At 35.8% G+C, this 26,886-nt stretch overlaps 1 protein-coding gene across 1 annotated transcript in view; it reads right to left on the reverse strand.

Annotated features, from left to right (window-relative positions):
• Window positions 1-26,886, reverse strand: part of SCYL2 (SCY1 like pseudokinase 2) — a 56,380-nt gene that overhangs the window by 18,160 nt on the left and 11,334 nt on the right. Inside the window, exons 2-9 of the mRNA XM_061204223.1 lie at window positions 23,181-23,385; window positions 13,635-13,792; window positions 7,740-7,884; window positions 4,925-5,074; window positions 3,499-3,720; window positions 2,188-2,304; window positions 1,469-1,594; window positions 362-538 (exon numbers count right to left, since the gene is read on the reverse strand). Coding sequence (XP_061060206.1) covers window positions 362-538; window positions 1,469-1,594; window positions 2,188-2,304; window positions 3,499-3,720; window positions 4,925-5,074; window positions 7,740-7,884; window positions 13,635-13,792; window positions 23,181-23,357 — 1,272 coding nt within the window. The 5' untranslated portion in view covers window positions 23,358-23,385. The remainder of the gene's footprint in view (window positions 1-361; window positions 539-1,468; window positions 1,595-2,187; window positions 2,305-3,498; window positions 3,721-4,924; window positions 5,075-7,739; window positions 7,885-13,634; window positions 13,793-23,180; window positions 23,386-26,886) is intronic.

The following is a 26,886-nucleotide window of genomic DNA, read 5'->3' on the forward strand; positions in this document are numbered from 1 at the left end:
CAAAACAAAAAAAAAGAAATACTTAAAAGTGCAGGAGAAAAATAAATATTTATTTTCCTAAACCTATAATTTTCAATAAGGCAATGGGAACAATATAACACATGCAAAATCTCATTACAATTTGTTTTCTGAGACAGCAACTTGTGGAGAAGCTATAGACATTTACTTGCGAAGTTCAATTATAATTTTAGGAATGGTTCACTTCAAACATATGCAAAATAGCTTCTGACTAATGGAAAAGAAAGTCTCTCATACTTACCTCAATTTTTAAAAGTCAAATATCCTTTCCTTTTCTTTTCAATGATAGTTATCATTGACTAAGACCACTGAATAAACAGGAAAAAAATATCTACATACATACCTGGATTGGCTCCTGCTGTTTAAAGACAGGGCCAAGTTCAGGTAGAATTAACTTGACATATTCTTCTTTGGTACATTCTTCAGCAATGAGTAGAACATTGGGCAAAACAAAAGGTACCATGTCAGGATTTACAAATTCTGAAGTCAAACAAGGCAAAATTCTCTGCACAATGACACGCTGAAAGGCAAAAAATGTTTTCATAAAACTAACCTTTATATCAGGTCTTTAGTATTAACATTGAAGTTAAGAGTCTAAAATCTCTAATCCCTTTGGGTAAGGTGACTATATAATTTATAGTTGAAACTGGGACACTTTTGAGAGTAAAATAGGGTGCTATTGCTAATTATGCCAGGACAAAAGACATAACTTGGGAACATCACAGATAAAGGGGGACATATGATTACCCTTCCTTTAGGAAATCTTCCCCAATTAGTCTTCACTAATACAGTTCTCCTCTTAATTTCTTCATTACTTATGATTCATACTACACATTGTTAATTGTTGTTTCATGCATGTTAACCCTATCTACACTTACTGTAAAGCCCTTGAAAGCAAGGACAATATTTTGTTTCCCATTTATTCTCCACAGCATCTAAGTAAAGGGTTAGACAAACAGTGCATAACCAATGAATATCTGATAGATTAAACACTGGAGACATTTCTGCAAAGGAATTACTAGTTTTCCAGCCAGTGGCTTCTTTAGCATTCACTAATATTTTTAGACCATATTATCCTCACGATTTAATAAGCCAGAAAGGGAGAGTAAAGGAATTGGAGAGACTAGTATCAATACAGCAGTATAACTGCTAGTGAGGCAGTGATTTCCACAATGACAGTTTACAGACTTCTCTTCTGATGTTCAATGTCCAAGCGCTGCCTTTGCATAGGTGGTAGCCTTCTAATTTTTTTACCCTATTTAATAATTTTTGGACCACACAAAAAAGGTCCACTAAACTTTTGTGACTTCAGTCTGTAGCCTTTTATAGTCATTTATGTACCCCTGGCAAAAGTTACAGTTTTTTTTTTTGGAAGGGTTATTATAGTAAGTCAAAGTAAATTTTAAATTCTATACTCCTGACTATAATAACAAACTGATCAACAACATACCTTGGGCAGTTTTGGCAGAACCTTTGGCAGTCCTTTGAAAAACTGTGATTTCTGAAGGTTATCTCTTTGGAATAAGGTATCAAAATACTGCAGTGTTACTGCACCAACATCATCAAAGAAGGGAATCTAAAAACAGAGAAATAGAATTATTCTGATAAGTATTAAAGTACTTCTCATATCTGAAACTGACACATTATGGTGAAAAAATATTCAGAAACATTTAGCAAAATGCTAAAGACCACTTAATAAAAATTCTAATTATAAAAATCAGAATAAGAAAGTAATTATTTTTCTTTTCAAGGTCAGTTTTTCAAAATCAGTACCTGTGAGTTAGCTGCACAGTAACATTTTCTTTACATAACTAGTAAAATATTAAAAGATTAAGTAAAATATCTTGAGGGCATAAACAGTACCATTTATTAAAATCCATTGGTTATATGAGTGAATTTGAGGGCTATGAATTCTTGGGGTGTCCAGAACTCCTGCATGCCTAACTGTAACTATTAGGTCTCTTTATTTGAAATCTTAAACTTTATATCAGAACACTTACTTGCATAAATTGTTTAACTCTTTAAGATTAAAAGAAGATGAATATTTAATACATTCAAGAATACAGATGTTATCTGGGGACTATATCTGATTAAATCTTCAGATGCATTTAATCAACTTTAACTCATTTTTTGCCCCTCCATCTAAGGCAGGAATTCATATGCACTCACCTTTGTCATTTGATCTGCATCTGGTCTTACAGTTGGAGTTACGTTTAACAGTAGTTTTACATGCTCACGGACTTCTTCAGGTATATTTGTAAGTGAACTAGATCCTAAACGACTCAACTTCAAAAGAGTAATAATGTTAAATATGAATATAAAATATTCAAAAGATACACATTTATACTGTCAACAGTCCATTTAAGAAAACTTTTTGAGGGACTCCCCTGGCGGCACAGTGGTTAAGAATCCGCCTACCAATGCAGGGGACATGGGTTCGAGCCCTGGTCCAGGAAGATCTCACATGCCGCGGAGCAACTAAGCCCTTGCACCACAACTACTGAGCCTGCGCTCTAGGGCCCACGAGCCACAACTACTGAGCCCGAGTGCCACAACTACTGAAGCCCGTGCACCTAGAGCCCATGCTCTGCAACAAGAGAAGCCACCACAATGAGAAGCCCGTGTACCACAACGAAGAGTAGCCCCCGCTCGCCGCAACTAGAGAAAACCCACGCGCAGCAACAAAGACCCAATGCAGCCAAAAATAAATAACAAATAAATTTAAAAAAAAAGAAAACTTTTTGAAATTTACTAAAAAATATATTTTTAGATTGAACAAATGGCTAATTCTACTGTTGCAAGATAATTAAAACACATCTTTATTTTTGTTTTTTGTTTTTTTTTTCTTTTAATACTGTAGAAATTTACTTGCTAACACATTTCCTCCACAAGAAAAGTTAAAAAACAGACAAACGAAAAGTTATAACAGCTAACAATAACTCTTGTATTTTGTGTATTCATGTACACATTTCACCATGTCATTAGCTCATGACATGAATGCAGCTTATTAATTCATCTGGACTATCCATTACCTACTGTTTGATCTCAAAGCTGCTCCTTCTCTCACTTCATCATGAGGGTTTTGTGAGTTCTCCCATTTTCTTACATGATGTCACTCCCTATCCACCCCCTACTTTCATCTGCAGTGGACAGGTCCTACCACTGCTAGCACATTACCCACAGTGCATCTTCCCACCTTTTTTTAAAACACATCTTTAATACCTGAAATTGTCTCTATTCCTAAAACAAAACACCCAGTATTTTAGACCATATTTCAATTTTCACTCTAGTAAATAAATGCCATGATTAAAATTGTAGTAACAAATATTGATCCTAAGAATTACTTTTGTTAAGTTGACTTTATGAAAACTTAAAATATGAGACACTCATCTCAGTATAGAGAATTTTCTGAACATATTTTGGAAAAAAACCAAACACTTAATACATTTTTAATGCAAGCAAATGTTCAAAGGCAAATACCTGATCCAACTGTCTACTGAAACTCTTGTAAATATCTTGCTTGTTAACTTCAAATACAGCTTTCCCTTTATTAAATACAGCATACATGACAGTTCCTAAAGAGTACATATCACTGGCTGTTTCACAGCTCACAGAAAGTATGTATTCAGGAGCCAAATATTCAGGATTTGGAAGACACAATGATGGTAAATTTGGGTCCCATTCTTTACATGGAAACTTAGGCTATAAAAAGACAGAAAAAGAATTACATAGATTAAATATTTAAATTAAAGCAAACCACTGTCAGGTAGTAACAGTTTAGTTTTAAATTCATACTCAGTCATGCAAGTAAAAATGTCACCATCACTTTCAATTCTAAATTTCCCCAAATCCCAAAACTAGAAAGTGCATGAAACAAGAGATAAGAATAACAACTCTTATAACTTTGAGATTATTGGCGCTCTCTCCCAGAAGACAAATTATCACTACACCATACAATGCATTATGAATATGGAAAGGTCTGGCCTATGTTTTCTGATACACAGGCTTCAAATTTATGAGTTCAAATAGATTATTGTTTGAAACCTTGTTCTTTCACTAGCTATGTGATTTAGTTAACAGGTTCAAAGGGATGTTGTAAGATAAACAAATGTATGGAAAACAGAGCCAGCACAGTGCCTGATGCATAGTATATACTCAACCAATACTAATTCTTTCTGCTTCCCTTAAAAATGTTTACTTAAATTAGAAATATATCTTAGGTCAAAGTACGGTTGTTAAAGGTAACAACTACATTGTAAAAATTTGAAATATTGCAGTGTTTTCCTAAGTATAAATAGGCAGGTTTCATAATCACTAGGTAACAGGTGCTTTTTAACCAGAAAGACTGGGTTTAAATCCTAGCTCTACCACTTACCACCTGCCTAAACTTAGGCAAATTATTTTATTCTATGAGTCTAACTTACTCATCTGTATTATTCCCATACCTCACTGAGTTGTTGTGAGGATAATAAGTAAATACACAAAAAGTGTTCAGAAAAGCGCTTCAATAAATGTTACCCATTATTATCCCTGTTATTGTTATCATGTTCCCTAAAGAAGATTCTGTGATCCAATAAGCTGGGGGAACACTGCTAGAGATTCACAATGTTTGTTTGTGTATCTGACACTCTGAGGGAAAAAAAATCTACTTAACCCAATAGTGCTCAACTTTGCTTAACTCTAGCACTTTCTTCTCAAGTAACATTACTGAGGAATTAATGAGCTAAATATTCGTAGGTACAATGAACACTAGAAATTTTCTACAAAGCTATACATTTAAACATACCATTGTACCACAAAGCCTATTTCTACACATTTATCAGGCTTATAAATTCTCTAATCTATTCCAGATGCAATCACAAATTTCCAGAGCTTTAAAAAATGAAAAGAATAAAACCTTCATTACCTCTTGTTCAGAAGGATTGGTCGATGATATACAAAAATCAAAGCCCATTATTTTCCAGGCTCCACTTTTATTCAAAATTATATTTTCAGGTGTAACATTTCCATGAACCATTTTCACACTGCTATGCAAAAATGACAATCCTTCAGAAACCTGTAAATGGAAATAAAAGACATTTTTAATAAAACTCCTTTCAATCACAATAATGTCTCATAATAATCAAATTTGCTGCTTCTCCCAAAAAAATTTTTTACACGTCAGGTAACAATTAAATTTCATAAATGCAAAAGTGTAGATATTCTCAGTTGCCAGAGCATTCTAAGCATTAGCAAGAATAACCCAATTGTAAAAACAGAGTACAATTATTTATTAAGTTCCTTTCTATATGCACAAAAGCAAAAGAAAAGACAGTAATAAAAGCACTTTGCTACCCAACTTTATTCAGTTCTTGAGTTTGAAAAGTAAGAGAATCTTTGGTTTCTTACTTAAAGACAGTAAATATCAAGAAATACCTTTGTCAATTTGATTCTAATTCTTAATATTTTTATATACTTATACTTCATATTGAAATTAAGTTTTTCTGAATACCATTGTGCTCAGTTTTCAAACATTAACTGATGTTCACTCATTCTCACACTGGATTAATATTTGGTAATTTTATATTTGTGCCTGAGATTACCATGGAATTTGTTAACAAAAAGTGAAAACTGGATTTGAAAGGACCAACCGTACCAGGTATGCCAGTTCCTCAAAAACTTAAAAATAGAATTACCATAGAATCCAGCAATTCCACTTCTGGGTATATCCCAAGAAGAACTGAAAGCAGGGTCCTGAAGAAATATTTGTTCACCCATGTTCATAGCAGTATTACGATAACCAAGAGGTGAAAGCAACCCAAGTGTCCATCAACGAATGAATGAATAAACATAATGTGGTAAATACATACAACAGAATATTATTCAGCCTTCAAATAGGAAAGAAATTCTGACACACGCTACCACATGGATGAACCTAGAGGACATTATGCTAACTGAAATAAACCAGTCACAAAAAGAAAAATACTGCATGATTCCACTTATATGAGTAGTCAAATTAATAGAGACAGAAAGTAGAATGATGGTTGCCAGGGGCTGGGAGGTATGAGAGGTGGGGTGTGGGGAGTTATTGTTTAATGGGTACAGCTTAAATTTTGCAAGGTGGAAAGAGTTCTGGAGATGGATGGAAGTGATGGTTGTACAAGAATGTGAATGTACTTAAACTGTACACTTAAAAATGGCTAAGATGGCAAATTTTATGTTAGGTGTATTTTACCACAATTAGAAAATATATACTGTTAAGAGAATAAGATAAGCCACAGACTAAGAGAGAATATTTTTAAGTCATGTATCTGACAAAGAACTTGTGTCCACAATATATAAAGAAATCTCAAAACTCAATAACAGAAAACAAACGACCCATTTAAATAAGCAAAAGATCTGAACAGACATGTCACCAAAAAAGACACTCATATGGCAAGGAAGCATATAAAAAGGTGTTCAACATCATTATTCATTAAGGAAATGCAAATTAAAACTCCAATGAGATACCACTGCACACATATTAGAATGGCTACAATTGAGGGAATTCCCTGGCGGTCCAGTGGTTAGGACTCCATGCTTTCACTGCCGAGGGCCTGGGTTCAATCCCTGGTCAGGGAACTAAGCTCCCACGAAAAAAAAGAATAGTTACAATTGAAAGCGCCAACCATACCAAGTTTTGCAAAGATGTGAAAAAAATGTAACTTTTATACACTGCAATGGGAATGTAAAATGATACTATCATTTGGAAAACAGTTTTTCAGTTTCTTAAAAAATGAAATATACACATACCATTTGATCCAGCCATTCCACTCCTAGGTAATTAACCAAGAGAAATGAAAGCATACGTCCATACAAAAACTTGTATATGAATGTTCATAGCAGCTTTATTTGCAATAGCCCAAAATTGGAAACAACCCAAATGATCAACAGGTGAATGGATGAGCAAACTATGATATACTACTCAGTAATAAAAGAAGTATTGATATGCACAACTATATGAATGAATACCAAAATAATTAGATTGATTGAAAGAAGCCAGGCCAGAAAAAGAGTACATATTGTATGATTTCATTTACAAAATTCTAAAAATACAAACTGATTTAGTGACAGAAAGTAGTCAGTGGCTTCCTGGGATGAGAGACAGAAAGACAGCAAGGAGCAGGAGGGAAGGATTACAATGGGTATGAGGAAACTTTGGAAGGTCGATATGTACATTATTTTGATTGTAGTGACGGTTCCACCTATAAACTTAAAAAAACTGTATATTTTAAACATGTGAAGTTTATTGTATGCCAATTAATTATGCCTTAACAATACTGTTAAAAATAATGAATAAAATGATCTCTGCCCCCAAAACACAAAGAATCTACTGTATAAATTCACTCTATAAAGCAGAAGATATTTTGGTAAGCAGGGGAAGGAAAATCAGAAAAAGTGGATGGACTTAACGGATGCACTGTGAAGGTTTAAAATTCAAAAAAATTAAAAAGGAACCACCACATCCACCAGTCAACAAGTGCTCTTCTCCAAAGGTTACTAATGTTATGTTTCATATATTAAAAAGATAATTTAAGCCTAACAATAAACTGTAGAAAAATTCTAGAACATAGAAATAATTTTTAAATTACTGAAAAGATCTAAAGGTTTACATAAAGCAGTTTTATACAGCTAAATGTGAAATGGCTAAAAACAATTTTGAAGGAAAATATTCCATCCACATGATGAATAAAAATACATACCTGAAGCAAACCATATTTAGTTTCTACATCATAAAGTTTATAATCCTTAATGTCTGGAGATACAGGGGAAGGTAGATTTTCCCAGTTACCCAGAACATTGGCTAAGCTGGCAAAAACGGGTTCCGTACAAAATGCCAAGCAATCCCTGTTTTAAAAAAGAAAAATATTAGTGGTCCTATTTAACTATCAGCAAGAAGGTGGACAATTTTAGATTTATTTTCAGCATTAATATAACACACTTAGGCCAACAAAGCAAAGTCAGGAAGCTTTGTATATGAATTACACTGGATAAATCATTCAGTCTTTTGTTTTAACAGTTGTGATACATTTTTTAAATTTAAAAAGTCAGGAAGTAAACATTATATCAACTGTGCTTTTTGAATGATTGATATTCTTTATGGAAAACCAATGAATTAATTTAACATATCGTTACATTATACCTATGATATTACCCTTATTTCTAAGGCTCTAAATCTCAGAATATGCTCAAAGGAACCTGTAGATTTCCCACAGACACGTCTGGAGCAATGAGTCAGGAAGAGGGACAGGGCATAGCTCCAGCTCCCACGGGACGGTCACTTTTTTTTTTTCACTGTTAAGAGCAAACACCTGGGTGAGGGAGGGGTCCTGAATTATGTCTCTTGGGACCTTTGTGAGCTGTTGGAACCCGGGGAGGCACATCATTTTTGCATCTCTTGGACTGTCTTTTGCTCCTGGAAACAATGTGAAAACCCTTTTGTTCTTGCTTTGGGAAACATGGCATCCTGTGGTGTCTTCTAGGGCAGGGGTCCCCAACCCTCGGGGCCGTAGCGGTCCGCGGCCTGTTAGGAACCAGGCCCAGGCCACACAGCAGGACGTGAGCAGCGGGCGAGCAAGCGAAGCTTCATCTGCCGCTCCCCATCGCTCGCATTACTGCCTGAACCATCCCCCCTCACCCCCTTCCATGGAAAAACCGTCTTCCACGAAACCAGTCCCTGGTGCCAAAAAGGTTGGGGACCACTGTCCTAGGGTACTTTGCAAGCCCTGATGTCCACTTGTCCTCCACAGCACATTGCCAGGACAGGCATGCCATGTGTGTGCTCGGTGCTGGGGGGGTGGGGGGCCGGGGGGGGTGTTCCTGTTTCTGGGTGGGTGAGTGGGAGTGACCATGGAGCCCGTGTGCAGAGGATCAGCAGGGCTCCCCCAGGTTGCTGAGGGGCAGGACGTGCCAGGAGATGTGACATCCTGGCCAGAGCACGGCCACATGGACACACCTGGAGCTCGGGGAGCTCCCTGGCAGGAGGTCCATGTGGAAGATCTCAGGACCGGGCAGCCAGGTCCAGATGCCGGTGGGAGTGACTAGCCTGATGACTACTTCAATCTCAGAGCACTTTTGCTTTTATCTATTTTATGTATCATTTTTAAAGGTGTCACAAGTTTCCAATTTTTAAAATTACTGTTCTTTGATTTTTTTTTTTTTTTCTGGCTGTGCCGCATGGCTTGCGGGATCTTAGTTCCCCAACCAGAGATCGAGCCCGGGCCCCCAGCATTAGAAACATTCAATAAGTCTTGAATAAGCCTTACAGAGTAATGACCAAGAGCTCAAGCTCTGAAGACAAATACCCAACTTCAAGTCCCAGCATCTCTATTCCTTGTTGGTGACTTTGGACACTTTGAGCCTCACTTTGCCCATTTGTAAACTGGTGATAAAAGACCACCTTGAAAGGTTACTGTAAAGATCAAATGAGCAAATGCATATAAAATACATAGCATGTTGACTAAAATGTAAGCTCAATAAATGTTTACAATTGCTACTGTAATTACCAACTGTCTGAGATTCAAGTCCTAACATTTTGGACTTTGGCTTAGGCTCTGGCAATGAAGAACTACAAGGCAGTGCAGTAACAAAGCTATACCAAGCCTCTGCACCTAGACAGTAACTGTTAATGGCAAATATGCCTTTTGCTGTTCTGTAATAATTGAGTTACTTTTCTTTCACCTTGAACCCATTTTTCTAATGAAAGCATATGCAGAAGTTCAATATGTATGAGCGATAAAGACAGAGCTGCTTAGGTTGAAGGAGAAAGTTACACTGTCCTCCCTGCTCAGTTATCAATAAAGATGATGATCTTGATCTTGTTCTTGACTCCCACACTAAGCTCATTAACACAGTGGACACAGGCTTTCATTTGCTCAACTGCACTGGAGGAAAACTGCTCAAAAACCCCTTAGTCTTCTCTACAGTTGCCAATGATTCCCAGGACTCGTTTATTTTAGCAACTCTTATTTTTTTCCTTTTCTGTCTTGTCCCCAAAATCATCCTTGGTCATATCAATATTCATAAGATTATTCTTCAAGCTTGAAGGCCTTATTATCTTTCATGAATATTTATTTCCATCATCATTACAAACAGTTAAACACCAGAAGGGCTATATCCTCTCTCAAGGACCACCTCCCCCAACCACAGCTGTTTACTAGCCATTCATCTCCTACCCTTTTACTACCACCACCTAACCTAGCTTCCCAGTATCTTTATTCAACAAATTTGAAGTATTCAGTCCTGACTACACTTTATTCCTGTCTTTCTCCCTACTACCTCAACAATAAACTATCGCCCTTACTACCCTTTACTGGGCAAACCCTTATTAACCCTGTAGGTGCCATCACAGGTTTCTTTTACTCTCTTGCTTATGTCGTAAGCTGAAGGAAAAAATAGAAAACCCAAGTTTCTGTAGACTCATAGCCTAAAGATACACAGTATGCTTTATTTAACCTTGCTCTTTTTATTTTTCAAGAACATCCCTTCATAGCCCTCTTATATTAACTCATTCCATTAACTCCTTATTCCTTTACCTACTACTCATCTATTATCCACGTTCTATCTTGAAAAAGTAAAGTTCACCGAACATGAATGATCTCATTTCCCTACACTTTACCTCAGTATATTAGTGATTTGCAACTATCCTCCTGAAATTTCCTTTGAGTTCCTCCTATGGGACTTTATTCACATAATGATGTCTTCTCTGCTGGGTTCCTTTCTAGCTTCCAAACTGCCATCCTACTGAAATTATTGAATATCACTAACAACCTCTCACTAGTCAAATGCAATGGATTCTTCTCAGTCCTTATTTCTTTTTTATTCAGTGGTCCCCAGTGTTAAGGAGTCCTTTCTTCCCTCCTTTGGCTTCCATAACATGTTGCCAATTTTCCTCGTGTCATACGACATGATCCTTCCAATTTCTTTTGCTGGCTCTTCTTTCCCCGCTACATTTCAAGTTCTGTCCTCACTACTCTGCTCTTCTGACTCATGCTATTGAAATTCATTTTTTTTCATGGTTTTAATTACTGCCTATATTTTACTCACTCCCATATACATCACCAACTCTGAACTTTCACCTGGATTACTTTTCTTTTTATTTGTTTATTTATTTAAAAATTTTTTTTGATGTAGACCATTTTTAAAGTCTTTATTGAATTTGTTACAATACTGCTTCTGTTTTATGTTTTGGTTTTTTGGCCCTGAGGCATGTGGGATCTTAGCTCCCCAACCAGGGCTTGAACCCGCACCCCCAGCACTGGAAGGCAAAGTCTTAACCACTGGACTGCCAGGGAAGTCCCTGGATTATTTTCTATAGCACATTTCTTTTGGATGATTCCAGTGTCATCTCCACATTATTAAGTCATTAAAAACCAGAAGTTATTTTTTTCCTTCCCTAAAGGGTTCCTATTTCTATCAATGGTACTGCAATTTTTACAACCTATCAATGAAAATGCCTTAAAGTAATCTTTGAGTTATCTCTCTTCATGAATGCCAATAAAGCCCTAGTCCTATAATATTTAAATCACTATAAAAGAAGCTGCAGGGACAGAGAAAGATATAAAACACTGGCCTTTCTTTCCCTCAAGAGACTTAAAATGTAATGATGAAATACAAGTTAGGGACTTCCCTGGTGGCGCAGTGGTTAAAAATCCACCTGCCAATGCAGGAGACACAGGTTCAATCCCTGCTCCGGGAAGATCCCACATGCCACGGAACAACAAAGCCCGTGCGCCACCAACTACTGAGCTTGTGCTCTAGAGCCCGCGAGCCACAACTACTGAGCCCACGTGCCACAACTACTGAAGCCCATGTGCCTAGAGCCCATGCTCTGCAACAAGAGAAGCCGCCGCAATGAGAAGGCTGCGCACCGCAACGAAGAGTAGCCCCCGCTCACCGCAACTAGAGAAAGCCCACGCGCAGCAACGAAGATCCAACGCAGCCAAAAATAAGTTAATTAATTAATTTTTTTAAAAAATCCTACTTTATTCTCAGTCAGCTAAATATTGAGTCACCATATGATCCAGCAAGTTGGCTCCTAGGTTGCACACCCAAGGGAAATGAAAATGTATGTCCACACAAAAACTTGTACACAAATGTTCACAGCAGCGTATTCATAAAAACCAAAAAGGAGAAACAACTCAAATGCCCATCAACTGATGAATAGGTAAACAAAATGTGCTATATTCATACAATGGAATATTAAAAAAAAAAAGAGAGAGAAATACAAGTTAAAATAACAAAGGTGGGAAGGTTCTGATAGGTGACACTATAACTACTGATAGAAAACACTCTAGAGGAAATAGCACAAACAAGCATGGAGTCAGGAAAGCTCAGGACAAGTGTGACCAACAAAACTTAGTCCACTTTGAGATAGAGGGTTCATAATAGTGAGTGTTATGTAAGAAGACAACAACTATAGTCTTCTTCTGGGTTTATTTACACAAAGAAGGGCAGTAAAATATTATCATGATAAGAGACATAAAATAAGTATATTTCTGTGTAGGCACAGCATAGGCTTAGGAATCAGGGTGCCATAACTATGTGGCTTATGTAGTAGCAGCTCCAATACTCAGTTCTTCTATATAGTTGTTGATAATTAAATGAGTTAAACAAATATAAAAAATTTAGTACAGTTTTTCACATGGTAAATATTAGATTTTTTTCTTTTAGGTTGAAAGAAAAGATCTTGTGCCTTTGGGGTAAGTGAGTAAGTGACAGTGGGTTACTGAAGATTCTAAAGTAAGAACTATGTAGAAATCCAAAATATAAAATAGATAAAAGCCAAACTGTCCTGGTTGAAGGGAGATGGGAAGCCTGGGCCCCTGCCAGCTAGGTTCCTCCTCCTGCCTCTTCTTTCCCTATCCTTAAAATTCTAGGGTCCACAGAATGCACTGGCAAACCATTTGGTTAAGATCTGATTTAAGAGAGGGGAATACAGTCTGCTAAGTAGGAAGGAAGGAATAAATTAGGGGTTATGAGTAATGTGAGAAAGATTTATATAGCTGGGTATCTAAAGGAGTTATTAAAAGCACCAAGGCTTGAGGATCCAGTTAAGATTACACAACATAAATTCTGTTTTCTTGTCATTCTCAGCAACAGTTCCCAAGCTCACCATGAGAAAAAGAGATAGTAGACTAACTGAGGACTATGGACTGACATACTGGACATAGTAAAAGGTTAAACGTCTAGAACAGTACTACCTGGAATACACATAAAAATAGCCTCTGAATATTGAATCAATGAAAGGGGGAAAATGAATTCTAGCAAATTAACAAGAAAAATTACTTTCAGGCAGGGACTGTATTCTATACTCTCGCATCTTCCATTTGGACTGCTGTAGTCTTGAACATAGAGTAAACAAATACAGACTCATGGCAAATGTGAAGAAAACTTTTATTAATATTTCAAAAAGAGACATATACATAGAATATGCAAATAAATTTCAAAGAAGTAACTAATCCATAAGAACTCAACACTCAGTTGATAAGAACTTTTCACTGACAGTATACTGTATAGATAGATTTCAAACATAAGGTTTTTTTCTTAAAAACTATTTGTTTAGGAAGTCTCTTATGTAAGTTTTCATACAAATTTACCTGGATTCTTCTAAAGGATGCTGGACAGTAAGAAGTCGAGGGTGTCGTAGTCGAGTTAACTGTTGGACTCCTCGTTTTAGAGAATCGATGATTTGATCCTTTTCAAATTTTTGATATTTGTCAATCAGCTTTTTATCAAAGACAAAAACAGCTACTTCCTAATGAAAGAAATGTGTAACTAATTAATCAAGAATATATAAAAGCAATAAAATTTTATTTGAGCGTCACAACAGTCTACAAATAGAAATAACTAAAAACTAATGGTGCATTTTAGCACCATTGTAATACTTTCCTGATATTAAAAAGTTGTTTTCTTCATAATTACTAAATTTAAATATTTTTAGAGGTATGAGACTAAGAACCCTCATCTAAGGAGAACATAGGAAAATCTCCATCTTTGAACTCTGGTATCAGAGATACACACAAACTGTGTGTAATGTGTTGTCTCCTATGTAGTAATCTCTTATTTTACTGGAATTCAAATAAAAGTCAAAATGTTAAAAAATTCAAAATGCTTTTCATAGTGATAACCCTGGATTATACTACAAAATCTTGAAATGCTTTTTAAAAGAAACGTCTTATATGTCAGAGAGTGCTTATTTATACAAAAACTCAATTTGTAAGCATCCTCTACATATGAATAACCCACACTCTTTCTCTCTCTCCTCTTGTTAAGGGCAGTAACTGGGAATGGTTACCAGCACAGGAAACGGCTCCCCTATCGCCTCTCTGAGATCAGTCACAGCTTATTTTATACTACTAAAAGCACACAACCTCCTTAACCACCTTCTCTCTTTCATTCTCTCTCAGTTACACAAAGAAAACAGTTCCCATTCAGTTACCTAATCTTAACAAATCAGTCAAAAAATAGCCATATTGATAGGTGATATATTACAACCGCATAATACATCAGTGATGCTGCTAGCTCTCCATCATAAATCCAAAGAAAACTGATAAAGTTGGAAGTAAAATTAGCAAAGAATCAATGCTAGCCCTCTAAAATTCTATGGAAGATTCTGAATGACTCTTTCAGAGCTCTATGTCTCTTTCAAATGCTTTTAATTAAACCTACTACTACTCAACTATCTTTGAGTTGATACCAAGACAGTATCTTTCCATTTTATTGCTGTTCTCTTCTAATTATTTTTGCTACATTATGATTATTGCCTTCACAAGTTAGCCTGGCAACCTATTTACATAACGGAGATTCACTGCAGAAATCCAAATCAGTAAATTCCTCAAAACACAACTTGTTTTAAGTTGGAGCCTCCTTATACATATACAGATGAGTTAAGGATTTTAGAGGAGTGAGCCTCTGAAAAGTTATAACGTAAAGGGACTATTTTAGTAACTCAAATTGAACACCCCATTCCCCAAGCACCTGTGTACTTTTTAGGAATTATTCCACTCCTCACAGCAACCCATGAGACAAGTTATTATCCTCACTTCACAGATGAGGACACTGTGGAAAAGATAAACATATTACCTAAGTTCTCACAATTGGTAAGATGAAGAATCAAGATTCAAACCCAGTCAGTCCAGCTCTAGGGGTCACTTTCTTAGCCAATACACCATTCTGTCTCTCCAGAAATAACAGGGCCAATAAATAAGACCCTAGTAAAACATGATATATGCCTCCAGGAAAACTATTTGAGTGAGAGCTTTAAATAGCACTCATATATATATTGCCTTCACAAGTTAACCTGGCATATACATATACACATACACACACACACACACACACACACACAAACACAAAATATTAGCTCTTTTGATCATTTTGAGACACAGAACAAACAGGAGCTAAGAGCATTATGTAATATTAATTTGAACTAAAAACAAATGACCTACAAGTTTAAGTTCCCATCTCATTATTCATGTGTACAATTTTATTTTAGTAAGTGTTCCAACATATTTTATAAATGCATCTAATTTAAATGTGTTTATTTTTTCAAGATGTTTTAAGTCTTTAAATAAAGATTACATGAAGTAACTTCTGAGCTCCTACAGATTCACCCTCTAAAGGCAGAACACTACAGTTCATAAAGAAAAAGAAAAACACAACTCTCTCTCAGACATTCATTTATTGTTTTAGGTCAAAAATGAAAGATTCCTACATAGATCAGAACAGGTTATCAACTATCTTAAAAATATTTTCTTTGTTCGGATAAGTTAATTAAAATTAACCAATGTCAACAAAGTAATGACTAGTTAACTAACCTTTAGGCCTCATACTGACTCCCTAAAAGAAAACTCTTAGCCTGCACCTTGAAACCTTTCAACAGAATAGACTATCATCTAATTTCTAAATCTGTCTTTCCTCTACTACTTCACTATACTACCCCCTCTGCTAACACATATCACTTGTATAAAAATCCTATCCGTCTATACCTATATGTATATTACAAGCTTCTTGAAGAAAGAAATCATGCCATAAGTGTCTCTGTACCCAGCACAGGATCTCCACCTAAAAGATACTCAGATGTTCATTGCCTACTGATGGTCAATAAAGATAAGCAACTACTAGAAGCATTTCATTATCATGTTGAATTAAAACCGTTTTCAACTTTTCATTATGAAAATTTTCAAATATACAAAAAAGAGGTAGTGCAATCATCCAATATATCTTCCACTTAAGATTCAACAACTGTTAACGCTAATTAAAATGTGAGGCTCTTTTTGCAAAATTACAAATAATACCAAATACAAAATAATGTAAGCAACATTTGGCACTCTATTGTTTATTCACTTCATATTCCTTAAAATACATTGGCAAAGAGAGTTACCCATAAATAAAAAGTACTTTTTCTCAATAGCCTATCTTTAAACAAAAAAGGCTATGAAATAAATTATCTTTTCTAAAAATTAATATTTGTCATAATGGAGGCTGTGTCTTTTGATATAGACCTAATTTATAATTTTTAAAAGCTATTTTGCTTACTATAACTACAAAGTTGAACTCTCACTGAAAACAAGATAATTTAAGTAATAAAATCTGAGTTAGTATACACCAATGTGTCTAGGATTCCCTAATAGCAATCATGAACTCCACTAACTTATTCCTCAGAGCCACCAGAGATGGTTTTTGAAACACAGACATTCCCTGAAATCCTTTATTTTATGGGCCTTTCAGGACTGGCTGGTGGTAACTCCAAGCATCACGTTCTTCAGTTTTTTGGTGTGATTTTGGGACAATGTTCCTTTCTCAAAACAATAAAACAAAATCTAAGTTTTTATTTAGATTAAGTTAAAAATAAGTTGAGATGACTGAGAGATAACAAGATATACTCCTTAAAATTACTAGAGATAGTCTATGATCATTTTTGATCTAAGCAACTTGACTAGCACATTCACCTTTGCACAATGGTTTCCTTTACATTAAAGCTGTTAATATTTTAGAATTTAACTATTTATAATAATTTAATTATGCCTCTGTCTACACAATATTAGCAAGCTTTACCCCATGAACACTGGCATCTAGAATAACATAATGTAAACTCTGTAATAAGGAAGGGACTGTGTCCAAGCCTACATGTGGTAGAGTGGATAAATATGAATAGGTAAATTTTTACTGCATAATTTAAAAAAATCGATCAATCTTTATTATCCTCATATGAATAGCAATTTAACTGGGGGTGTTACGAAGCTTATGAAGCAGGGCAAAAGAAATAGGCCAACAAATATGACTTTTAAGGCAAAATAAGACTGAAGTAGCCTTATTTTTTTAAAAAAGAACTACTCCAAAACTGGATAAAAAAGATCGTAATAAATGTGGGACACTAGAAGACTCCTAATAAATGTTAAATCCATTTGAAGAGTAGTCACCTGGCAACACAGAATCTTGTGTCAAGATAAACAGAAATGCTTAATAAATAAATGCGTGAATAGCCTGAGAACCAGGCAAAATTTTATATATAAACATACACACATGCGCACACATTTTTTAAAACATTTTCCCCCCAAATAAATCCCTTGGCTTGACATAGGAGAGTTGAAAGAGATTTCAAAATGTTGAGCTATTCTTCTACTTGAAAAGAAGTAAAAGTTATATATACAGGTGGGACAGAAACTATTTATGCAGTGCTTTTATTACAAATTATTTAAATATATTAGCAGCCTTTATAGTTATAGTATTCCTATCTAACAGATACGGTGATGGTATTTCCATTTTAAAGGACATATATATGAAGCAAACATTTCTCACTTATATATACAGTTTGACCAAAAAAATTTCCCTTTAATGACTTGTTTAAATAAAGCCTAATTAAAAATTAGAAAAGCTAATGAAATCCAGTGCAGGGCATTTGTCTCAGAAATCTCTCTTAAATGTTCTTTAAAAAGGAAATAAGGATATGTTTGAAAAGAGTCTATGTTTGTAAAACCATTTTAGTCCTAAATATGCTACTCTGTAGAAAGACTAAGTCAGTTTCAAAGCTATAAGAGAAATACAGCAGAATAAACTCTAAGCCCAGCAACTATCTACTAGACATTACAAAAGTTCAAGAGGTAGGGGAGCAGGAAATATTTCACTGAATTTTCAAAAATTAAATAGCCCTTTTTAGTTCAAAAGACTAACTATGGAAAGGTTTGGGCAGAGATGTGGAGAACTATAACTGCTGGTGGATGTGTACATTGGTACAAACACTCTGGAAAGCTTTTTGGCACTGAACAAATACATACACTATTACCTAGCAATTCCACATCTAGGTAACATGTCATATATGCCAACAGCACACAACAATGTTCACAGCAGTACTCTATATATCAATGAAAAGAAAAATTGCTATGTTCAACTACACAGATGTATTTCATGAAAATAAATTTAAGAAAAGGGAGCCAAACACAAAAGTACATGCCATGGTTCCACCTAAACAAAATTCAAAAACTGGCAAGATTATTCCTAAGTGTCAAAGGACAGGAGAGCAGTTACCCCTGGAGAGAAGGGGCGGGGTTGGGGTGGGGGGAGGTAATAAATGTGAAGAGACATGACTATTAGCAATGTTTTCTTGATATGGATGCTGGTTACACAGGTGTGTTCACTGTGAACATTCAAAAAGCTGCTCACTCATGATTTGTGCACTATTCCGTATGTGAGTTCTTAAAAGTACGTTTATATTTTAAAAATTAGACAATTTAAATTCCCTAAATGTCACCTTGAAATGTTTTATAGCACCTCTAGAAAGACATTCTAGGAAGAGTAATGGTTAAGAACTAAGAGCTGCTTCTAAATAAACACTCAAAAAGGAAACTAAATACCACTTGAGCCTAAATAGTAGCTTCGAGTGCTAATAAGCTATATTTAAAGATCTATCCATTTCAACATGTTTACATGCTGTATTTGGTTAAGTTTATCTAAATATTAACTTTCAAAAATCTTAACGGCTCATTTTATATACAAAACTGGTCTAAGAAATTTATTTTACTGCAAAAAATCAACTATACACTTGTCTTGAAGATTCTTAGAATTCTTAATTTCACTTTCATAAATTATTCACTATGAGGTGTTTCTTCAATGAATGTCTTTCAAAAATAATAAAAAGCAACAGAATTGGTTTTTGGAAGCATAAAGACAGAATAATAATACAGATGTCCAATCAGGTACAATGAAGGCACAAGTAACCAGGTGCAAGTAACTTTTTATTTACCAATTCTTTATCTTGCTGCATTCCAGGTTTCATAGATATGTACTTTTTCTCATCAGTTTCGTAGGTGCTATTATTACTACTCTTCTAAGAGGGCTTCAAACATTTAGGTTAAAAAGTTAAAAGTTGGGTCTTCCCTGGTGGCGTAGTAGCTAAGAATCCGCCTGCCAATGCAGGGGACACGGGTTCGAGCCCTGGTCCAGGAAGACCCCACATGACGCGGAGCAACTAAGTCCGTGTGCCACAACTACTGAGCCTGCGCTCTAGAGCCCGGAAGCCACAACTACTGAGCCCACGCGCCACACTACCAAAGCCCGCGCACCTAGAGCCCATGCTCCGCAACAAGAGAAGCCACTGCAATGAGAAGCCTGTGCACCACAAAGAAGAGTAGCCCCAGCTCACCGCAACTAGAGAAAGTCCGTGTGCAGCAACGAAAACCCAATGCAGCCAAAAATAAATAAAAATAAATTTTAAAAAGTTAAAACTTCTACATGATCTGAAAATTATAATTAATCATGTACTAATGTGAACTTGAAATAACCCTAGGAAAAAATACATAGATAATCTTTAAAGGGGTATGCAAACTCAAATAATACTAATACAAGGATTCTTTTAACTTGGAAATACTGTTGTGTTTTTTGTTGTTGTTGTTGTTGGGTTTTTTTTTGGACAATGTGAAATTATGATACTTTTTTTGAAGATCATGTAAAAAAAGTGAAATGGGGGAAAAGAACAAGATTTAAACTTTAAATGCAATGGTTTAAATATCATGGTATTTATTTCACTGCCATGTAACAACAGAAAACACTTTCATATTTTTAACTATTAAAACCAGGTATGAGAGCTTCCCTGGTGGCGCAGTGGTTAAGAATCCGCCTGCCAATGCAGGCGACATGGGTTCGAGCCCTGGTCTAGGAAGATCCCACATGCCGCAACTAAGCCCGCGCTCCCCAACTACTGAAGCCCGCACGCCACAACTACTGAAGCCCGTGTGACACAACTACTGAAGCCCACGCACCTAGAGCCCGTGCTCCGCAACAAGAGAAGCCACCACAATGAGAAGCCCGCACACCGCAATGAAGAGTAGCCCCACTCGCGGCAACTAGAGAAAGCCCGCGCACAGCAACGAACATCCAACACGGACAAAAATAAATAAATAAATCTATTAAAAAAAAAAAACAGGTATGAGAATCTCCTAGCCCAGGCTTCCCTGGTGGCGCAGTGGTTGAGAATCTGCCTGCCAATGCAGGGGACACGGGTTCGAGCCCTGGTCTGGGAGGATCCCACATGCCGCAGAGCAACTAGGCCCGTGAGCCACAATTACTGAGCCTGCGCGTCTGGAGCCTGTGCTCCGCAACAAGAGAGGCCGCGATAGTGAGAGGCCCGCGCACTGCGATGAAGAGTGGCCCCCACTTGCCGCAACTAGAGAAAGCCCTCGCATAGAAACGAAGACCCAACACAGCCATAAATAAATAAATAAATAATTAATTAAAAAAAAAAAAAAAGAGAATCTCCTAGCCCAAAGTCTCTTACCCGATGTTTACCTCAAAGTCAAAGTTAAGATCATATATTCTACTATAAAACACAACTACAATCAAGTACACTGTATGCTAAATCAAATAAAGCTGAGAGGGTAAGAAAGGTGCCTTCAGTCTCAATGTCCCTTTAAGGGGGAAGAAAAGGACTAGCAGAGTATCCTTTTCCATTATTTTTCTCCCAGTTTCTCTAAAATCAGCACTGTCCAATAGAACTTTCAGTGATGATAGAAAGTTCTATACCTGCACTGTCCAATATGGTAATATGAGCCACATGTGGCTATGGAGCATTTGAAATGTGACTAGTCCAATAAAGAAACTGAATTTAATCTTATTAAATTTTAATTAATTGAAAAAGCCATATATAGCTTATGGCTACCATATTGTATTAAGTATAGCTCTAGATTATCTATTTTCTCTGATTCCCTTTTAATAAAAATGAGGCTATTGAAAAAAGAACTAAAACTTTTCAATTAAGGGAGAAATTCAAATGAGGCTTCAGTGCCAAGGTGTTAGAGACTTAGCTATTCCTTAAGGAATTAGCCAGCAGTCCAGACAGGATACTCAGAGTTCTGACCCTCTGAGGTTCGAAAGAGGCAAAAGAAAATTCAAAAACCATATCCACAGAGAGCAATGATATATTCTAAAACTACCTTTTTCCTCAAAGCGATAAATTTGGGGAAAAAAAGGAATACAGTTAAAGTTTCATAAGAGAACTCAGTTCTGGAAGTCAGCAGTTGAGAAATGCTGTATTAATGTGTAATATCTAAACAACTATCTATTATTTGTGCCTGGTTCTCATGTTCTATGAGCAACAACAGAAGCTCCAACATTAACAGAGGATTTCAGCATATGAACTAATGATATAAACACAAACACCTACAACTCTTTTGGTTAAGGACAAAGACACTATATTATGTTATCACGTCCTTAATAAACAATGCAAAATTTAGTAAATTTGGTGTTCTTTCATTTTCCCTTTATATAATTGATTATAAAAGCAATTTGTGCTGGTGTTGGAGGTTGGTCATTTATATAACTTCATGACCTCATTCATAACTTTTTAAGTAATCAATACTCAAGAAACCATTTATTTTTTGGATGAGCTCTTGGTGAAAGAGAAAACAATGTTCAAAAATGACCAATCAATATTTAAGATAAAGATCAACTTTGGACTTAAAGACTTCTAACCAAATGGCAATAAAAACAAGATTTACAGGTCGGGTACAAACCACATACCAGCAATCTATCATAGAACCAAGATTCCTCCTTCATAAAAGGATAACCAAAGCCAATTCCGTCTTTAACATACTTGTTTGGGAAATAAGCTGATTTTGGAAAAGTCACAATGCATACCCACCATTGTACAATTTTGATAGTCATTGGAAAATATGTGTATTAAATCCCATGTCTTAAATTCGATATGTTTCATGTATAGGGAAGCAAAAGTACTTTTGGAAACAGTGATTTTTCTTTTTTCTTTTTTGATTCTTCTTTTTAAAGAACATATTTCCACGAAGGCTTTAAACCTGGAGATTTTTCAATTCTTTAACAATTCCAACAGAAAGTTGTTAGTAAAATTTAACACTAACAATCCTCCACATTTCTAAGAACTGTCTGTTGGTCTCTTAAGTCAAATAAAAATACAACTCATTCAAACTACTCTTCACTAAAAGAACAGTTTTAAAATAACTTTTAAATCAATATACCCCCAAACATACTACTGATTATATGCCACAAATGTATCCCCTGATGGTAAAAACTATAGTGTTAATAAATATGAAAAAATATTATAGAAGTCTATTTTCTATAAGGCTATAGAATAAAACAGGGAATAAGGATGCTTAAAAAAAGAATGTTAGAAAAATTTAACTGAGTATTTTGTCATAACGTATTGATAAAGATAAAAAGGAACATGGCAATTTTTATTCTAAAACACTTTGCTAAAAGAGGGAGGAGATATGGGGATATATGTATATGTATAGCTGATTCACTTGGTTACAAAGCAGAAACTTAACACACAATTGTAAAGCAATTATACTCCAATAAAGATGTTAAAAAAATAATTAAAAAAACACACTTTGCTAAATATTAAAATCTAATATACTCATTTGTGCAACTGATATGTTTGTTATTAAGTAAACAAAATTAAAGTACAAGATGAGATGATATATCAAACAATGTATTTGTAACCAGGAGATTCAAGGGCATGTTTAAAAGCATTTGTTTTTCTATGACTTCATTAGATGAAATGACAACTAAAGAACCCATTACTTTTAGCATTTCTTAACATAAAAATGCATACATGCACATTATGGTACTTATTAGCATGTGTGTTCTTTCCAACTGGACTCTAAACTAAAACTTACCTGCTTTGTTGACTTTTTTGTGCCATTAAAAATCTTCCAAGCTAGCCCACTGCCACCACTGGCAATGTGTCGACCAACATCGAATTCTCTAGTGACAGGATTTCCCATCACAGCACTAGTGACATCAGCTGTTACTTTTGTAACAGTACTCTTCAACTTATTAAGCATGGACTCCATGGCTGCAATTCTGGGTAGTTATAGTTACCTAGAAACATAGGGGGATAGGAGAGCACAGATCATTTGTTTTTACTTCTTTAAATATTTATTCATTATTTAGTCTGAAAGCTTAATATACCCCAAACAATGAGCAAAACAATCCTATAGAAACAAAAGCTATATGTTAGTTTTGCCTTCAGAGAACCCAATATACTTGAATGCAAATTTAAGTCTAGGAACCGAACTGTGCTTCAACCTCAACTGTCACAGACCAATAAGAGAAAAGACATATTCACATTGACACTAACAGGAATGTTGCTCAACTATATAACACGGTCCATATTATAAGACCCTTTAAGACTTAAAGTGGTGTAGAGGGTCTGAATCTTTCTTCACAGTAAAAAAAAACTATATAAAACCTGAAAGGCTCTAATGTTATACTAAGCAATAAATTTGTATTTCATAAAAGTTTTGTCCACTATTAAAATAATCACTGTTGAACTATGAAATCACTTAAGAATATTTTCCAAACAAAAAGCTAAAGGACAATAACACATGAACAAGCAATAGGTAGTAAAATATTTTTCAGATTTTACACATTTCTGGTGACGATGGAGGAACAAACACTATATTTACCCTCCCTCCTCAACAACTGGAAACTGGACAAAATATATGAAACAAATGTTTTCAGATATTGAACAGGCAGCACAGGCCATGTGATCCCAGTGAGAAAGCAAACAAGGTGAATTCTAGGGTTGCCCCAGCTTTCTGCCTAGAGGCACACTGCAAACCATGGAGTAGACAAAAGAATCCCAAGCATAGTCTAACTGAATTAAGGAGTTGAGGAAAGAAATTGGAATTCAATGATGCTGAGATGGCTGGGACTTCTGAGATAGAATTTCAAAGAGAAGGGGGAAGAAGAGGAAAAAAAAAATTTTTTAAGGATAAAAAAGAGAAGGGAACAGTGCTGAAAAAGAGCTCCAGAAATTGGCAGGGGTCCCCCTGATGCTTTGTTGAATACTAAGATGCACATACATAGTGTGCAACTTCACCAGGTTGAAATGGAGCAGGACCCTATGGGGCCCTCTCAGGTACAAATACTTTCTGTGTCCCTCCATTTCTTGTTTGTAGGAAATAGGCTTCATTCAGCCCCCTTGACCTTCCCTGAGTTCCAAAGGGCAAAATCAAACAATTGCTTATCAGGGAAGGGAGGGAATGCAGAAACAAAAGAGGAGCAGTCAAGAAACAATAATGCAGCCTCAGGGCAGGGTCCTGGTCCTCAAAGAATATACATAACACTACCTTTGAGTTCTTCTACAGGAACTAAGGCCCCCCCCCCCAACCCAGGTAGAGGATTATAACTTCAGGTAGAGCATGAGATTCCTCGAACACCACCCTGTTACCGCACCACCAACCAATCAGAAGAAAATCTGCACACAGTGGAAGATAAACTAGACTGATCCCCTCCCCAAATGATTCTCCCTTTAAAAACTTTCATGATCAAGCAGAATCTTTGGAGTTGGGTTTTTGGACACCAGTCTGCCATCTCCTCAAGTTGCTGGCCTCCTGAATAAAGCACCTTTCCGTTCTTACCAGCACTTGCCTCTCAAGTATTGGCTTTCAAGCAGCAAGCAGCCGAACCTGAGTTCAGTAAGAAAGTCAGGCAAGGAACAACTAGCGAGCTGTGAGCTGAATAGCTACAGAGTTCATACAGGGCTGCAAATCTTTTAATTTTTCAAGCTAGAGTGGAGAGACCTCATTGATCACTAAAGGCATTCAGTAGAAACCCCAGAAGGACTATGCCTTGGTATAGAATAAACCATTCTTAAAGTATCCTAAACCTGCCCTAACAAACTAAAAAGCTAGCCTCAAATGATCAAACTAATCATAAATTACTTAACTGCTTACCAGAATGAAACCCAATACTCATGAAATGGAGACAAAAATAATTTCAGATACTAAGCAATATAACATTCACAATGTTCAGTATGCAATCAATAATTATCAGACATGCCAAGAAGCAAGAAAATGTGACCATAACCAAGACCAAAATCAGTCAATAAAAACAGACTCCAAAATGAGCTTATAGAATTAGCAGCAAAGATATAAAAAACTATCATATGTCCAAGTGAGACAGGAAGGAAGAGGTCAGGGGACAACAGTTAAAAGAATGACACAGCCATTGAGGATATGACAAAGACTGGTTAGGCCCAAGATGGCAGAAGATCTGACTTCCCATAGACCTTGAGCCTCATTATATGCTCATTGTAATACATTAGAATGCTAAATGACACACCCACAGGTGCCATGACAGTTCTGAGGCTGACCATAAAAGGCCAAAAAGTGAGTGGTGGCCTAGTTCCTGGAAATCCCTGTCCCTTTCCCAAAATAGTTGAAATAATCTTCCCACTCATTAGCATATGAAATTACCCAGCCCATAAAAATTAACAACTTCATATCCCAGGGCCGCTCTCACTTTCTTTTTTTTCAGAGACAGTCTGCATTCTGCCAATTTTAATGTTTATCTCTCTAAATAAACCTGCTTTCACTTTACTTTGGCTGGCTCTTGAATTCTTTCCATACAGGAAGCCAAGCACCCTCACTTGGCAGCCTGTCCTGGGACTCACCAGAGACCTGAGACATGACTATTCTCTCGCTTCTCTCTTTTCCTGCAAAACAAGTATTTAGAGGAAAGCACGAATATAATAAAAGAAAATGGAATATTAAAAAAAATCAAATGAACACTCTAGAGACAAAAATATCTCAAATAAAAAACTCAGAGTATATAATTACCAGATTAGACAATGTAGGAAAAAAAGATCAGTGAAACCTGAAGACAGAGTAAAAGGCTGGGGAAAAAAATAAATGAACAAAGTCTCAGTGACCTGGGGGACAATATCACAGTCTAACATATATAACTGAATCTCAAAAATGAGGGGGAAAGGGGAGAAATAATATTTGAAAAATAGCCAAAAAATTTCCAAATTTGATGAAAACTATACAGCACCAAGAAATTCAATAAACACAAAGCAGGATGAACACAAAGAAAACCATGCCTAAATATGTCATATCAAATAGCTGAAAATCAGTGATTAAGAGAAAACTCTTAAAAGCAGCCAGAGAAAATTGGCAAATTATATACAGAGGAAAAAAGATAAGAATTTTCCCCAAACTTCTCACCAGAAACTATACAAGGCCAGGGAACAACTGAATAAGGCCTCAAAAGAGCTAAAAGAAACTGCTGATGCAGAATTCTATAAGCCATGAGGGAAAGAAAAAAAAAAACTTTCAAAAATAAATGTGAAACAAAGACTTTTTCATGAAAACCTGAATTTGTTGCCACCATATATTTACTATAAGAAATATTAAAGGAAGCCCTTCAAACAGAAGGCAAAAGATACCAGATGGAAATCTGAATCTACAAAAGGAATGGAGGACTCTGAAAATAAAAATTATGCAGGTATATAAAAATCTTCTCATGTTATCTTTGAAAGACAGCTGATCATTTAGAGCAAAAATAACAAAAATGTATTGTGCTTATAATATATGT

The sequence above is a fragment of the Eubalaena glacialis genome, chromosome 11 (assembly GCF_028564815.1).
Source record: "Eubalaena glacialis isolate mEubGla1 chromosome 11, mEubGla1.1.hap2.+ XY, whole genome shotgun sequence".
Taxonomy (NCBI): domain Eukaryota; kingdom Metazoa; phylum Chordata; class Mammalia; order Artiodactyla; family Balaenidae; genus Eubalaena; species Eubalaena glacialis.